The following is an 18,233-nucleotide window of genomic DNA, read 5'->3' on the forward strand; positions in this document are numbered from 1 at the left end:
AAGTGAGAATGAAAAGACACTGAATGTAGACAATTATTTTAATAAGTTTAGCTGTGAAGGTGAGGAGTAAGGCGGGGCTGTAACTAGAAGGAGATAGAGCAAAGGAAGTGTACAAAAGTAGAGATTCAAGAAATGAGAAGCTGATAGGAAGGAGTCAATATGTATGGAAGGCTCAAGATACAGGAGAGAGAAATCCCCACGGAGGTTGGAAAGGATGAGATCCTGAGCAAAGGTAGCTTTAGAAAGCATAAGGCATATAACAATGATGATGATGATGATGACAATGGCTAAAATGATAATAATAATAGCTAGTATTTACTGAACATTTATTATGTTCTAGGAAGTATGCCAAGTGCTTTAAATACATCATGTAACTTAATCCCTAAGCAATACAAATGGACAGGTTTTATTACTAGTCCCATTCTACAGATGAAGAAACTGAGGCATAGAGAGGTTAAGTTATTTTCCAAGATCACAAAGCTAACCTATGTTCCAGGTGGGATACAAATCCAGGTCTGGTTGATGCCATAGCCTGAACTCTTAACCGTTCTCATTAGACTGCTAATGTACTTGGTCCTTGCCATTGATTAGAAAGGGTTAAATTAAAGGCACAGACAACTGTGTATCTCTGGTAGTGGTCAGAGAGAAAAGAGCTAGTCAATATTTGAACCTCAACCCCTGTCCAACTGTTCCTCATCCCATTTCCTCATATTCTTCCTTCTGTATCCTGTAGAATGAGGATGCAGGGCTTTTTGTATATCGATAACATTGAGCAGGATGTCAAAAAGATGCTTTATTCTTCCTCCTCTGAACCAAATATTCTTAGGCTCCAAACCCTTAAAGGAAATCAATGCATCATGTCAAATAATTACTATTTCTTTTCTGTGGTGAGAAGATTTAAGATCTACTCTCTGTTAGCTACTGGTAATAATATTACAGTATATGACCATATCAAATCAACACATTGTACACCTTATAGTTACACAATGTCATATGTCAATTATATCTCAATAAAGCTGGAAAAAAGTATGGTATACGTTATCTTTGACTCAATAGCTTCTGAGTCCATGTGAGAAGGTTATTTTTCATTCATTCCTCCTCTCCAACTTCTTGTAAATTGGATTTAAATTCCTCTTACTACCATACCCAAAGTAGCTGTGTTTGGAAGATTGAACCCTTTGCAATATAACAACTAAATATGAAAAACTGTACAAATTCCCAAACTAATGGTTAATCAATACATTTTTGGTAAGTTATTTGTAATTACTTTGAGAAAAAATGTAAATTAAACAAAATTTACATCCATTTATGTAGTAAGGTAGATTTTCAATCATTTCAAAAATTTTATTCCTATAAGTCTAAAGAAGACTGAGCTAGGGTGTTTAAAAATGATCATGTTTCTAAGGAGAAAAGAAACAGTCATACAAATAAGCAGCAGCAGATATGATCTTGGTTCAAATAAAACAGAGAATGATTAAGAAACTATTCAAGACCATCACACGTAATGATCCCACTTTGGAAAATTCTAATCCACCTACCCACAGGGCTCTTGAAAATAGGTAGTGTCAGTGTGCCGATCCAGAGCTAGCTTGGTGTATGCAGTGTCACCCCTGGAGAAGTCTGAAGTGAAATACCACATCCTCCCATAGATGGTTTCTCTGTCAAATGAAGTATAGGAAACCTTTCATTCTTATCATTCAAAACTCCTTCCAATACTTTCTTTAATTATTCACAAATAACAATAGATTGTTTGGCTCCAGATTTCCATCTATAAGGTAAATATGACAGTTTAACACATCACCAGTCTAAACAATTCCTCCACTGAGTAATATTCTAGGAAGCTGGGGGGAAAAGGGTGAAAGGATAATATAGTTTGAAAGCTTAGGGAATCACCCCACTCTGTTTATGTATCTACTTTTAATAGCTTTCACACTCAAACTTCTGTCCTGCACTCACCTTCCTCACATAGAAAAAGATGTTTTTGGGTAGCTGCTTTTAGAAGTGATTAATGTAGATCTTCACCCATCTTTTAGACATGGAGGAATAAGAAAAAGAGAAAGGATAGTTTATATTAGCAAGTATTTAGTGAGAGTTGCTGTATCACTGTTATTGTATCTCTCCTTGAGGAGAGATACAATAACATCATGGGTTTTGATTTCATAGTTATTTTCCTAGTAGGCTCAGATCTGACTAAAGGTCACTTTAATTCTTTAGCTTTCAGAGTTCATCTTATTCTCTGAACCCTCAAAATCCAAACAGGAAATGGCCTTCCTTTTGAACTATAACCTCTAAAGCCCTGTCAATTTATTGCCTACTAGCACAGCTTTTTTACTTGAAAGTTCTCAAACTGTGTTTGAAACTGAATGGTTCACAAATGTTAATTATGCTCTACTAGGATAGGGCAAATGACCCAGCATACTGTCTGCTACACAATGAGCTATATCTGGCTCTTATGAAATAAAAGGAAAGTACTAATTAAAACAAAGTTGGTTTACATCACATTTAATACTACAGAAGATAAATCTATATACTACCTAGAAATGCAATGGAAAGAACATTGTATTTAGGATCAGGAAACCTGAGCTATCTGAATCCCAGTTCTACTGCTTACAAGCAGAGCAGTCCTGGGCAAGCCACTTAATACATTTGAGCCTCAAGAGCCTCATCAGTAGAACAGGAGATAAAATACACACTTATCAGGATTACTATAATGACCAATGAAAATAACGGATTTGAATATGCTGGTTAAATGCTATACAGTATAAGGCAGTAGTATTAACAACCAGGCTCTGAATTAAGCCTTAGGAATAATAGAAGGTCAAAAGCAGATGATCTTTAGACACCATCTTATTCAATCCTGTTACTGATCAGATAGGAAAATAGAGGTTACTGGGGCGGCGGGGGTGGGGATTGAGGGTAGGGGTGTGTGTGTTATGCAGTTGTCTATGTTTACCCAACTGCTTGATGGTAGAACTCAGACTACTATCTGGTTTTCTTTACTCACAGTTAGTGCTCTTTCTAGTGTACAATGACTAACTCCTACTTTGAGCATCACTGGGCTCGAAAAAAATACCATGACTTTGAAGTCTTCACCATATTTAACATGTAAGTGTCTTTAGAGATTAGAAATCTGGGCTTCAAATAAAGCACTATAAATGGGAATCCCGTTATTCAGGCCACAAAATATTCTGGAAAAACGAGGGTGACCATACCTGTCACTGGAAATTAATTTCTGCAGGTATCAGGAAACTAATGACTTACCTGATCAAGCTGATCCTTTCTGCCAACTTCTCTGTGTGTTCCTGAGTAGGAGGGACATTTTCTACAAAAGCAATTCCATAGAGCAGAAAGTTTTGTAGAAAGTTCTTCAGTCCCTCCTTGGTTTCTAAGAAGCTCTGGAAATCTACAGATGGAACTTGGGCTTGCTGGTAGATTTCAGCATTCCATAAGATTCTAGGCTGGATGACCTTTTGTTTCTGCCCTTCATAGCTGTTTTTCACCAGCCAATCCAAATCATATCTAGTCACATGACCATCTGGCCCTTTTAAGGGAAAAATAAAAGGCATTAAAAATAATAATTATAAATACTGCCAATAATTTACTGGTTAAGAATGATGTCAGCTGTAGATTAGAGCAATTTTATTTAAGAAGAAAAATAAAAGGTTCAAAAATAAATGCTTCCAAAGAAAGGAAAAACAAAGAGTAACTAAAAGAATACCCTGTTTTGGAAAGGGGCAAACCATTTTTTGTAAAACAATTGTTCTTTAAAAGAGTACCCCAAAGAAGACCAAGTCTCCTGTCCACTCACAAGTGAAAAAGAGTGTGGTCTCATCCAGACGAATGGTCTTTGGCTGGATACATAAATCCACACTGGCAGTGTCTAGGCTGCGCTGGTGAGTCTTAGAGTTGTAGCAAGATGCTGAGCGGCAGTGGTCTCGAAGCCAGACATAATCGAAGCGCATCACGGTGTTAGCATATTGCAGTTCTAAGGAAAAGATCACACTCTTTTATATTATTATATTATTTTACATTATTTATTTTGTAAAAATAAATATTTATTTAGAAAAACTAAAAAATCAGGACCCAGAGAACTTCCTTCAAAAAGTCTTCTACCAAGAAATAAGCAAGAGCAATGAGGGGGACACTAGCCCCCTACTAGATATTAAAACATAGTATAGAACTTCTAATGATTAAAACAGTGTGATGTTGGTATAGGAAAAGGCAGATAAAACAACAGAAGAGTATAAAAAGTCCAAAAATATACATGAATGCATATAGAAATTTGGTATGTAAAAACTGGCAGGTGTAATCACTGTGGAAAATATGAATTTTTAAATAAACGGTGTTGGGACAACTGATAATCATTTGCAAAAAGATAAAATTGAGTCCATACCTCATATTGTCACTGGGTGTCCATGATAAACTCAAAACAGATCAGAGTTCTAAATTTGGAAAATGAAGCCATTCAAGTATATAAAAAGAAGACATGGATAGAGGACATAAAGGAGGTCCTTGTACCATTCTTGCAACTTTTCTGTTAGTTTGAAGATGTATCAAAATAAAAAGTTAGCAAAAAATCAAACTTTCTTATACATCAGGTTATTCATTTAGACAAGGTAAATAAAAAGGAGTTCAAATTTATAAGAGGAACAAAAACTATAAAGTGTCTGGGAAAAAAATGAAAATGTGGAAGACTACTATGGAGAAATCTATAAAACTATCCTGAAAGACTTGAAGGAAACTTGAATGGAGAAATATGCGCACAGATGGGCAGATTCAATAATGAAAAGATAGGAATTCTCCCACAAATTAATACACAGAACTCCATGTACTTCCAATCCAAATCCCAGTGAAAATTTTCATGTACTGGACAGGCTAATTCCAAGAATCATACTCAGAATTAATAAAGTAACAATTTTGAGAAAGAAAAAGAAAGGCATGGAGGGGAAGTCTTACTAGATATAAAAATGTATTATAAAGCTATAGTCATTTAAAAAGTATGATATTCATGCAGAATGGACTAACAGATCAAGGGGACAGAATAGAGTCTCAAAACAGACTCAACTGTACATGAAAATATGGTATATGTTAAAGGTGGTATTTTGTAATAGTGGTGAAAAGGTAGATTACTCAATAACTAGTTTTGGAAAAATGAATCTTGAAAAATTGATTCTAGAGTCACGTCAGCCTCAACAGTAAACTACTGATAGAGTAAAATATAAAAAATAAAACTATTATATATTGACAACTCTGAGGTAGGAAAAGCCTTTTTAATATGACACAAAAAGCATAAAAGATAATTTGTGTATATGAAAATAAAAACCTTCTGTTTTGCAAACAATGTAAAAAAACAAAGTTAAAAGACAAGTAACAGGAAAGATCTTTTTAACATAAAAGGGTTAATACCCAGGATATAGAATAAATCCTTGTGATCATTAAGATAAAAACTCAATAGAAAAATGACCAAAGGATATCAATAGGAAAGTCACCAGAAATGACCAGTAAACACATGAACTCTTCTAACCTTAGTAGTAATCAGAGAAATGGGTATTAAGATATCATTTTTTATCCATCAGAGTGACAAAAATTTTAAAGTTTGATTAAAACATGTGTTTTCAAAAGATGTGGAGAAATGCATACTCTCAAACATTGGTAATGTGAGTATAAATTGGTGAAGACACACTGAATGGCAATCTGGAAGTTTCTATGAAAATAATAAAAGATATGTATATTTATTGCTTGACCCAGAAATTTACCTCTCAGTACTTACCTTATAGAAACCGTCACATATGAAGAGGTATGCACAAGGATATTCATAATAGTTTTGTTTATAATAGCAAAATAATTAGAAAATAAGACTAAATGTCTGTCAGTGGGGGAAGTCGAGGAATAGCTGAATAAACTGTGGTGTATCTACAATGAGATCCTAATAAACAGTTAAAAAATGCAGTATATCTGTACTCCTCAAATTAACTTTGTACAGTGTTATCATTCTCACTTTAAGTACAGGAAACTAAAGCTCAGAGATGTTAAATAACTTTGTAAGATCATATAATCATTAGGTGGTGAACCTAGGACGTGAACTCAAGTTGTCCAACCCCAAAGTCCTATGCTAGTGTTTCCCAAAGTGTAGTCTTGAGAATCTCTGAAGGTGAGACTTCAGGAAAGGCAGAGTAAGGAGCTTGGAAAATCCTCTCCCCCAATAACAATGATAAAACTAGACAAAATTACCAATAACAACCACTTTAGGACCTGGAAATTGACCAAAGGCTTACAACAAATTAAGAAGCATTTAGTCAAGAAAAACTATTGAACCTTGGGTAAGAACAGTGGGAATCTGTGTGTTTTAGCTTGGGGTGCTTCCACTCCCTACCCCACCCCCACCAGCTCCATCAGCAATAGTTCTACCAGGGCAGGCAAGCCAAGAAAGCCAGCAGCTTTGCTGCTGAAGGGGACTAAATTGATTTGGAGCAGAGCACGTTAAAACTCCATGCCCCTGGGTGTTGAAAACAATCAAGGAAGGCATACTGGTTGGGACAAGCAATAGATCTGCAGAACAGCCAGAAATCTATCAGGGGGATCAAGGGAATGAGACAGCTATAGTGGGCCTTGGAAAGCCCCCTCACATCCCCTGTGTTTGGTAAGGTTGTGCACACATGCAGGGCTGTGTGCACAATAAGGAGAGATTGGAAAGGTCCCTAGTTATCTACATGTCCCTGGAGGAATGTGAGGCACAATGGAGACATGTGAAGAATGGCAGAAACTGAAAGCCTGGGCAGACTTATAAACAGCCTAAACTTTGTGTGCCCCAATCCACACACACATCCATTGGCAAAAGGTGGAAGCCTTACTGGCTTAAGGTTTTTAGCTTAACCTCTGACCAATTGTTAGCTGGCCACTAAACTATACCAGGGTTTCTCAAACCTTGGTACTATGGACATCTAGGGCTAGATAATTTTTTGTTGCAGGGCACTGTCTTGTGCATTGTAGGATGCTTAACAGCATCCCTAGTCTCCACCCACTAGATGCTAGAAGCATCCTCCTCGTCAGTTGTGACAACTAAAAATGTTCCCAGACATTGTCAAGTGTCTCCTGTGGTGGCAAAATCCCCCCAGTTGAGGACCACTGAGTTATGCTGACCCCACTGTGATACCCAGAAGCCACAGTTAAAAATAAATAAAAACGAATTACTCCAGAGAAGTCAATAACAAATAAACAAAACACACACACAGCAACAATCCCCCTGTGAGGTCAGAAATCAGTTTCTGTATTACCTAAAATGTCCAGATTTTCAACAAAAAACCCTGAGATACATATAGAAACAGAAAAGAGTGACCCATGCAGTCCATACAAACTGTCTGAGAAGAGTATTACAAGAAATCCTATTGTTTAAGTCAGGCATGCTGCTAGTAGGTAGCTTATTACCTGGGAGGAAATGCCTTTCCCTTCTAACAGCCTTGGGAGAGAAGCGGAGTGGACCACTGGGGCATCACCTCCATGTACCTATAACATCTTCTAGTTATGAGTCAAAAGTTGGTGCTGAATGCTTGAAAATCCAGACACTGAAGTTAATTGAAAGAGTCTCTGATATAACAACTGCTGATACTGTGGAATGGGGCTATTATTTGGTGGTGATCTGAAGTTGGAGTTCTTGACCTAGGATCCATAGAATGATATGTAAAACTGTGTGTGTGTGTGTGTGTGTGTGTGTGTGTGTATGTGTGTGTGTAGTTCTGTGTTTTTCTATGGAGAGGATCCATAGCTTGCAACAGAATTTCTATGAGATTCATAAACTAAAAATATTGAGAACCACTCCCTTAGAGTGATAAAAGTGATTAAGTACCACCAACCCTCATTCAGATTGGTCATTACACTGAGGTAATCCAGGGTTTTGACAAACTATAACCTTCAAGCTCTTGCACATGCAGTTCCCTCTGACCAGAACATTCATCCTTACCTTCTCACCCTTTTTCCCTTGCCTAATTCATATTTAAATATTCATGACTCTGCTCAAATCCTGTAGGCAGTCATTTATAACTCTTTAGTTTGGGTTAGGTAACTCTCCTCTTTGTTCTTATAGCACTCCATATGCTGTCTAAAAGCATTTATCACACTGTTTTATAACTGTCTGTGTGTTTGTTTTTGCCATAAGATGGTACCTTGAGGATAGGGAATGTGTCTTCTCCATCACTGCATGCTTCGCATTTATCACAACGCCTGGCTCCCGGTACTTGCTCATTCAGAAATGAGAATGATCCTGTCGTCAAAACTATGAATGATCTTCTCCTGCCCTATTAGATGGGTGAGAAGTTGCCAGGCACATACTGTACACTAGTGGAATAATTTGTACTATGGGGATGGACTCATATCTTAAAAAGCTCCAAAAAATCCCCTTCATTTTAGTCAAGTTGGTATGCTTACTGTCCTTTCCATGGCTGGAATTCATTATTACCTCTGCTCTTGCCATTTTTCTCCTTAAAATTACAGGCTCCTCTAATTAAATGACCATCTTTTCTTTCAAAATCTAGCTAAAAATTAATTTAATTCAAGGAAGCTTCCTTGACTAACCCTACATTTTCTTTGAAATTAAGTAGTTGGTATGTACCAATTTAATTTGCATTTGCATATGGCATAAGCTATTTATGCTTCTTATATTTATTTACTCATTTTATGTTTTATGTTTACATTAAGGTAGGGACTATGTCTTCCATCTTTGGTTCTCTAGAAGTTCTCAGTTCTGTATAAAGTTGACACTGAACAAATGTTTATTAATTAGGTCTTGGCAAAATGTCAATACAGAAGAGAAACTTAGGACTCAACTCATTTCTCTTGTAACCTACATTTAATCAATCACCAAGGTTTGTTACTTCCGCCTCCTATATCACTCTGAAATCCACCTGACCTCTCCATTTCCACTCTTTTCTCCTGCCACCTTCAGGCAATCATCATCTCTAACAGTGGGCCTCTCTATAAAGCGATTTTTAAAATCAGAGTACTAAAATCAGATTGAACTTTGGAAAAACTGCTGTAGTTTCTGGACCATCAGGGGAGCAAGGCAAGGCTGTAGTAATCCTGGTAGGATAGTTGCCTCATTGCTGCTTTGAAGCTCATGCTATCCTATATAACTCTAAACTTCTTCATTACTCTAATCATGTATCTCCTGAGTCGCTTTATTTTTAAATAAATGAAGATCAGTTTACTGTCTTTTACTGTCACCCCATCATCCCTTCCCCTGTCATCATTCTTGGCAGCTTCATCATTATTAATTGTAATACCTTCATAATTTTCATTTCAAACACCCTATACTCTGACTACCTGTTGTTCCTTTTCCAGCTCAATTATTCAGGCACTCTTCACTGTAATAATCCTTCAACTACACAAAAAGCTCCAATCCATTGACCATAAGCTCCTTTTTGTTATCCATCATCTTGCCTCCTTTAATGTCTTCGATTCCCTCCTTACAGGGCCCACCTCCCATGATCCGTCATTTTAATTAATTCCTTGCAAACACCCTTAACTCCCTTGCCCCCCTATCTCCCTCTGCCATGCTTCCCTGACAAAGCTCTGACCCGGATACACTCAGGTCCACACCTCCTCTGTGCCTGCAGCCAAGCAGCTAAACATTGTTAGAGAAAAAAATTTAAACTGTATTGGTTACTTTCATTTTAAAATCATCACCAAAAATATCAAATGAGTACTCAACGCTGCCAAACAGTCCTTGCATAATTTCTTAGTAAAATCACTTACTCACTCTCCAAGAACACTATTATACATAGTCTCTTCTCTCCTCAAACTGCCAACACCACCTCTCCCTTCCCACTTTCAACTGATTACCTTGCTTACTCCTTCAAAGAGAATATGGAAGCAATTAGAAGACAATCTCCACAAACCCATGTTCCACATCCACCCACTTACATGCATCTGTGCCCATATATTCTGCCTTCCTTCTTGTTATTATGGTTGAAATATCTGTGCACTTAATCAAGGCCAACACTCTCATTTATGAATCAGATCCTATCTCTTTCCTACTCAGGTACTACACTTCTGAAATTTTTCTATCCCCCTCTTTTGCATCATCAAATTTTCCCCTCCTACTGGATCATTCTCATCAGCGAACATGTTGCAATGTCTTCCATCTTAAAACAATATCCCCCTCCACTACCACTCCACCTCATATTCCCTTTCATAGTGAAACTTATGGCTTGAGGTTTCCACTACCTCTCTGTTAATAAATTTGTTTTAAATTTTAGAATGATTTTAATTTTATAGAAAAGTTGCAAATACAAAGAGTTCCCATATAGCCCTTGCCCAGTTTCCCTTATTACTAATATCATACATTAGTATGGTAAATCCGTCACAATTGATGAATGAATATTGATACATTATTTATTAATTAAATCCCATAATTTATTTGAATCTTATTAGTTTTCCCCTAATGTCTTTTTTCTGTCCCAGGATCCCATCCAAGACCCACATTACATTTAGTCATCATGTCTCCTTAGGCTCCTCTGGGCTGTGACTTTCCTTGTTTTTGATGACCTTGACAGTTTTGAGAGGTACTGGTCAGGCATTTTGTTAGAATGTCCCACAATTTGGGTTTATCTGATGCTTTTATCATGGTTAAAGTGGGGTTATAAGTTTTTGGGAAGATAGCCACAGAAGTGAGGTGCCCTTCTCACCACATCATATCACTGGTACATGCTATCAAAGGTAGTGTTTGCTACATTTCTCTACTTAAGTTACCCCACCCTCCTTCCATATTCTATTCTTTGCCAGCAAATCACTAAGTGCAGCCTGCATTCTAGGACTGGGGACTTAAGATCCACCTCCATAGTTGGGGGAGGAGGAATATTTACATAAATTATTTGGAATTCTTTTGTATGGGACATTTATATGTACTCTCCCCATTTATTCATTTATTTATATCAGCATGGATTCGTGGATATTTATTTTATACTTTTGGTTATAATCCAATATTACATTATTTATTTTCTTGCTCAAATTGTTTCAGCATTGGCCATTAGAAGCTCTTTTAGTTAGCTCCTGTGTCCCTTTAACATTGCCTCATCATTTTTTTGAGCACTTCCTTACTTTCTGGGACTTAAAGATTCTCCAGGCTCATCTTGTATTTTCTCTGACCCAGCTCTAGAATAGTCCATTTTTCTAAGGAGCCCTTGGTTCCTTTTCTTGGAGCATGGTATTAGAAACCAAGATCTGGGTGTGCTCATTGCCACTGTGGTGTCATTGTTTCCAGGACCTCTCAGTGGCTAGAGCTAGGAAATATACTAATCTATGTGTAAAAACATTATCTATACAGCCGACCCTTTAACAACATGGGTTTGAACTGCACAGGTCCACTTATATACAGAATTGTTTTCAATAGTACATACTACGGTACTACACAGTCCGTGGTTGGTTGAATCCGAGAATGCGGAAATGTGGATACAGAGCAACTGTAGCAGGGAAGAGCAAAATCAGACTCCACGTTGGATCTGTTTCTTTTATTTTAACCTTTGCTCTCCATTGCTTTTTGTTACTATAATCACTAAAAGGATGTTGTCTATAGCTATTGGCATACATAATGGCCTGCCTCGGGGAACCCTGCCCCTCTGCCTGAATGTTAAACTAAAGCGCCTTTGTTCAGCTCACAGGGAAACATCCTGACCCTGCCCACCAGTGAATGGCTGCAAGAAAGAAGAAATTAACACATCCCCTCCCCGAGGCTGGCCAAACCAGGAGATGTTTTGCAAGACTTGTGGCCTTTTTACTTTACTTCCTCATCTCCTCCCCATCTCTTTTCTATAAAAGAAACTGACATCCAGACCCCGAAAAGATGGTACTCTAGGACATTAGTCCACCATCTTCTCAGAGGCCCGGGTTTCCAAATAAGTCACTGTTCCTTGCCTCAACACCTCGTCTCCTGATTTATTGGCCTGTTGTGCAGCGAGCAGAGCGAGCTTGGACTCAGAACTGTGTATACAGAGGGCAATCTACAAGTTATATGTGGATTTTTGACTGCACAGAAGGTTGGCACCCATAACTCCTGCATTGTTCAAGGGTCAACTGTAATTATTTCTGCATCTATCCATCTGTATCTATATTAGGCTAAACATGAGTTTATACTGATGTCTTCAACTATAATCCAGTACCACATGATTCATTCTAGCATTTCCCCTATACTTATGGGTAACCACACTCTCCAGACCCCTAGCAACCACTGATTTGTTTTCCGTCCCTATAGTTTTGCCTCCAACAGAATGTCATGTCATTCCTTTTGATTGCTGAATAGTATTCCATTGTATGGATGTACTATGGTTTATTAATTAACCTATTGAAGGATATTTTGATAGCTTCCCACTTTTGACAATTATGAATAAAGTGGTTTTTCATGTGTGGGTTTTTGCTGTGGACATAAGTTTACGAATCAGTTGGGTAAATACCTAGGAGTGCAACTGTTGACAAGTCCATGTTTAACTTTACAAGAAACTACCAAATTTTCTTCCAGAGTGGCTATACTATTTTTGTATTATTACCAGCAATGAATACAAGTTCCTCTTGCTCTGCATTCTTGTCAGCATTAAGTACTGCCAGGTTTTTTTTGGATTTTAGTCATTCTAGTAGGTGTATAGTGGCATCTCATTGTGGCTTTAATTTGCATTTACCTAATGAAATCATGTTGAGCATGTTTTCATATGCTTATTTGCCATACTTTTGTCCTCTGGTGAACTGTCTGTTCAGATCTTTCTACCCTTTTAAAAATTGGGTTATTTGTTTTCTTATTGTTAAGTTTTAAGAGGTTTTTCTAAAATCTGCATACAAATCTTTTCTCAAGCATGTGGTTTGCAAATATTTTCTCCACGTCTGTGTGGCTTTTCTTTTCATTCTTTTAACAGTGTCTTTCACAGAGAAAATGTTTTGAATTTTGATATTGTCCAATTTACCATTTTTTTCCTTTATGGATTAAGCTTTTGAAGTTGCATCTAAGAATTTTTGCTTAATCCAAGGTAACAAACATTTTCTCATACAAGTTATATAGTTTTGCATTTTACATTTAGGCTTATGATCAACTTTGAGCTATTTTTTACACAAAGTATGAGGCAGGTGTGAACGTTTTGTTTTGTTTTGCTCTTTTGCATAGGGATGTCCAACTGTTCTAACACCACCTGTTGAAAAAAACAATCCTTTCTCCATTGAATTGACTTTGCACTTTTATCAAAAATCAGTTTACCATATCTGTGTGGGTCTATTTCTGGGCTCTCAATTTTGTTCCACTGTTCTATGTATCTATCCATTTGACAACACCACACTGCCTTGATTGTAGCTGATCCTTGAACAACATGGGTTTGAACTGTTTGGGTCCACTTATAAGCAGATTTTTTTCAATAGTAAATACTATAGTACTACCTGATTTGCAGTTAAATTGATCTGTGGATGTAAAACCACATATATGAAGGAACTGCATATATATAGAGGGCTGACTGTAAATTACACTCAGATTTTTGACTGCTCAAAAAGTTGGCACCCTAACCCCTGTGTTGTTTGTGTCAACTGTACTAAGGTTAACTTAAGCCCTTTGACTTAATTTTTTTCCAGAAGTGTATTGGTTATTCTGATACCTTTGTCTTTCCACATACATTTTAGAATCAGTTTGTCAATATCTATAAAAACGTCTGCTGGGATTTTTTGAGTGGGATTGCACTGAATCTATAGATCATACTGAGAATTCACATCTTAAAAATATCGGGTCTTCTAATCTATAAGCATGGAATGTCTTTCCAATTATTTATGTTCTTTCATTTTTTTTATCAGTGTTTTGTAGTTGTCTGCACACAGATTGTGTGTGTGTGTGTGTGTGTATGTATTTATTGCCATACATCCCCCTCCAACCACTGCTTTCGTTGCTTACCACAAATTTTGATAAGTTGTATATTCATTTTCATTTAGTTCAAAATATTTTTAACTTTCCTTGAGAATTATTTTACTTATACATTTTTTGGTAGTGTATAGCTTAATTTCCAAATATTTGGGACTTTTCTGTCATAGACTTCTAGTTTTTTCTGTTATGGTCAATGTACATACTCTATATGTTTTTAGAGTCTTTAAAATTTTTGAGCTTTGTTTTATGGCCCAGCATGTGGTCTACCTTGATGAATGTTTCATTTAAACTTCAGAACAATGTGTACTTTACTGTTGTTGGATGGATTGTTCTATAAATATCAATTGGGTCAAGTTGGTTGATGGTGCCTGCTTAATCTATTGATTACTGAGAGAGGTATTAAAACCAACTGAAATTGTGGATTTGTTTATTTCTACTTTTATCTCTGTCAGTTTTTGCTTCATGCATTTTGATGGTTTATTGTTAGGTGCTACATTTTTAGGATTGTTACATGTTCTCTTGGAGAACTGACCCCTTTATCACTATGTTATGTGCCTCTTTATCCATGATAATCTTCCATGTTCTGAAGACTGTTTTGTCTGAAATTAACATAGTTACTGTTGTTTTGATTAGCATTGCATGGTGTTTCTATTTCCATCCCTTAACTTTAAATTTTAAAAAAATTTAAGTAGACTATTTTTTAGAGCAGTTTTAGGTTCACAGCAAAACTGAGACAAAGGTACAGACAGCTCCATATATCCCTTGTCCCCACATCATCCCTTAACTTTTATCCTGAGCCTTTATATTTAAAGTGTGTTTCTTGTAGACAACATATAGTAGAATATTTTTTTGATCCATTTTGACAATCTTTGTATTTTGACTGGTGTGGTTAGGCAATTTATATTTGAAGAGATTATTGATGTAGTTGACTCTAAATCTACCTTCTTGCTGTTTTCTATTTGTTGTATTTACTCCTTGTTTCCTTTCTTTTTTCCTCTTTTTCTGCCTTCTCTGATTTTCCTTGGGTGTTTTTTATGATTCCATTTTATCTCATTTCTTGACTTATTATTCATACTATTTTTTAAAACTTTTTTAGTAGTTTTCCTAATGTTTACAATGTACATTTTAAATAATCTAAGAACACCTTTAGATAACTCTAAAAGTGTCATCCAAAGTGGCTGTACTATTTTGCATGCCAACAGCAATGAAAAAGAGCTCTGATTCCTATTCATCCTTGGTAGAACTTGGTATTGTCAGTTCTTTTGACTTACCTTATAATAGAATATTCCTAATTTCTCCCTCCTATCCTCTGTCACATTGTTGTCATTTGTTTCACTTTTATATGTGCTATGAACACCAAATACACTGCCATTACTATTTAAATAATTAAAATTTAGTGCAATTAAGGAGAAAAGTTTATCTTCACTCATTTCTAACACTCTTCATTTTTTTATGTAGATCCAAGTTTGTGACCTATATCATTTTTCTTCTGCCAGAAGAAATTCCTTTACAGTATTTTGAGAAGTTATATGAGAAAGTCTATTTCTCTCTCACTTTTGAAGGATTGCTGGATATAGACTTCCAGGTTGGCAGTTTTTTTCTCCTTTTAATACTTTAAAATTGTCATTCCATTGTGTTCTTGCTTGTATAGTTTCTCATGAGAACTCTGCTGTAATTCTTCTGTTTCTGTGTAAGTGAAGTGTTTTTCTCCCCTCTGACTGCCTTCAAGATTTGCTCTTTGTTTTCGCTCTTTTGCCTAAGTGTGGGGTTTTGTGTGTGTGTGTGGGGGGGGCTTTAAAAATGGATGCTAAGCTTCTCTAAGCTTCTTGGATATGTGGTTTGGTGTCTGACACTTATTTTGGAAAGCTTTCAAAAATTATTTCTTCAAAAATTTCTTCTGCTTAGTTCTTTCTTTCTTTTCTTTCTGGTATTCCATTCATGTATATGTTACAACTTTTGATATTGTTCCACATTTCCTGAATACTCTTTGTTTGTTTGTTTGTTTCCACTCTCATTTTCTCTGTGCATTTCAGTCTGGGTAATTTCTATTGACCTATCTTTATATTCACTGATTCTATCCCTTGTTGTATCTTATGAGCCCATCAAAGTCATTCCTCATTTCTGTTACTGTGCTTTTGATTTCCTTTTGATTCTTTCTTATATTTTCCATCACCTTGCTGACATTATCTATCTGGTCTTTCATTTTGTCTACCTTTTCCATTAGAATCCTTAAGATATTAACCATAGTTATTTTAAATTTCCTGACTGAAAATTTCAACACCTGTGTCATATGTGAGTCTAGTTCTGATGGTGTTTTATCTCTTCAACTTGTGTTATTTCTTGCCTTTTAGCATGTTTTGTAATTTTGTTCTTGTAGTTGACAGCCAGACATGTATAGAGCAGTAGATACTGAGGTAAATAGGAATTTATGGGTGACTATATCAATCTGGCCAAGAGTTGGGCTATGTTTGACATTTACTGTCTCTATGAGTACCAGAGGCTTTAAATTTCTCTAGTGATCTTGTTTTTATTCCCCCTCTTGGCCTTGGCCCTTCTCTTTGTGCTTCACCTCAGAGACAGTCTGTCTTTTGCAGCTGTAATCCACTGCTATTTTAACTGGAGGCTTATTAGTTGGTTGTAGTGGGGGGGAGGGGAATTCTCTAATCTTTGGATTAAGTCTAAGTCTTTGGAGTGCATAGTGGGTCTATGTTTTGGGAGTGTGGCCTTCACGGTTGTTTTTGTCCCTTTCCAGGGTGTTGTGAGTTGAACTGCATTCCCCAAATAGATATGTTGAAGTCTTAACTTCTAGTACATGTGAATGAGACGTTATTTGGAAATAGGGTCTTGGAAGATAATCAAGATAAGATGAGGTCATACTGGATTAGCGTGGGCCCTAAATCCAACACATGGTCCCCTTATAAGGAGAGAGAAATTTGAAGATACAGAAGAGACACAGGGAAGATGATGGAGGCAGAGAGTGGAGTGATATTGCCAAAGAACACCAAGGATTGTTGGCAACCAGAAGAGGGAAGGAAGAGTTCTCTCCTAGAGTCTTCAGAGAGGACATGGCCCTGCCAACATCTTATTTCAGACTTCCTGCTTCTAGAACTGTGAAAGAATAAATTTTTGTTGTTTATGCCAATTAGTTTATGGTAATTTGTCACAGCAGTGCTAGGAAACTAATACACAGGGGTAAAGCTTTTTTCCCCTATGCCACCCAATACTTTCCCTGGCTATAGAATTTCCAGTCTATGTCTTTGAAACTCTCTCCCCTGTATACTGAGGCTTTTTTTCTTCTTTATTTTTTCTTAGATGAGGCAGGGAGATAGAGTGGGGCTGGGGCATAGCAGACCTCCTTTTCCCTAGCTGGGATGAGATTTTCCTATTACCCTATATTAGTTTTGTCTTTCTTGCAACCTGTAAAATAATCCTGGAAATAAATGGTTAGAAGTCTTCGCAACTCCACAGAAAGTACTTTCAGTCCACATGAAAAGTATCTGTCATTGCACAATAATGTAAATATACTTTGCACTACTGAAGTGTACACTTAAAATGGTTATGGTATTAAATTTTGGTTTTTTTGTCACAATTAAAAATAAAGTATCTGCCTCTACACATCTTACCAAAATGATCTTCATGTTGCTGCCAAACACAATTCAGAGACTTGGAGGCTGTATGGTGCCAATGGATGGCTAATGGAAATAAGCTTTTGGAGTTGGGCTGCTGAAGGGCCCAACATGTGACTCGTCCCCTCAGCAGGTCCTGGAGCCTGCTTTGTAGATGGGACAACCTGCGGCACCACATCCTAGAAAATTTGACATGAGAGTGTTAGTAACAATATAAAACAATGTTTATAAGGCTGTAGGAATGACACTACATATCTAACTATGTAAAAGAACAGATTTTATTATCTCAACCACAGCATTAAAGGAGAAATTCTGAACAGCTAAGCATAAGTGGTTGATAACCATTACTTCTATCTTCTCACCAGCCACTCATATTATGCATTGCAATCTTGCTTCCACCCCGCTATCTAACTGAAGTGGTTCTTTAGAAAATCACTAATTTTAACCTTCCAACCACATATGGAAGGATTGCTTTTTAGGGCTTATCATTCTGGGACTCTCCACTGTGACACTATTATCATCCTCATCCTGAATCCTTGAAACTTTCTTTTCCACTGATTATGTGTGATTGTGGGCAAGTTTCTTAAACTCTCAGTGTCTCTGTTTCCTGTTTTGTAAAACGAGGATGACAATAATACTTATCCCATGGGTTTAGTGTGAGGACTAAAGTACTTAGAACTTTGTTGTCACATAGTAAGTCCTATATATGTCCTATATATGATATGCTATCA

General features: G+C 36.7%; 1 protein-coding gene across 3 annotated transcripts in view; it reads right to left on the minus strand.

Annotated features, from left to right (window-relative positions):
- TMLHE (trimethyllysine hydroxylase, epsilon) overlaps positions 1-18,233 on the minus strand; it is a 64,416-nt gene that overhangs the window by 26,972 nt on the left and 19,211 nt on the right. For 2 of the 3 annotated variants that reach the window (XM_061177991.1, XM_061177990.1), the window contains exons 2-5: positions 17,500-17,681; positions 3,809-3,985; positions 3,262-3,541; positions 1,539-1,658 (exon numbers count right to left, since the gene is read on the minus strand). In XM_061177991.1, coding sequence (XP_061033974.1) covers positions 1,539-1,658; positions 3,262-3,541; positions 3,809-3,985; positions 17,500-17,680 — 758 coding nt within the window. In that variant the 5' untranslated portion in view covers position 17,681. The remainder of the gene's footprint in view (positions 1-1,538; positions 1,659-3,261; positions 3,542-3,808; positions 3,986-17,499; positions 17,682-18,233) is intronic. The other variant, XM_061177992.1, reaches the window with a different exon arrangement.

Source organism: Eubalaena glacialis, chromosome X (genome assembly GCF_028564815.1).
Source record: "Eubalaena glacialis isolate mEubGla1 chromosome X, mEubGla1.1.hap2.+ XY, whole genome shotgun sequence".
NCBI classification, from domain to species: Eukaryota; Metazoa; Chordata; class Mammalia; order Artiodactyla; family Balaenidae; genus Eubalaena; species Eubalaena glacialis.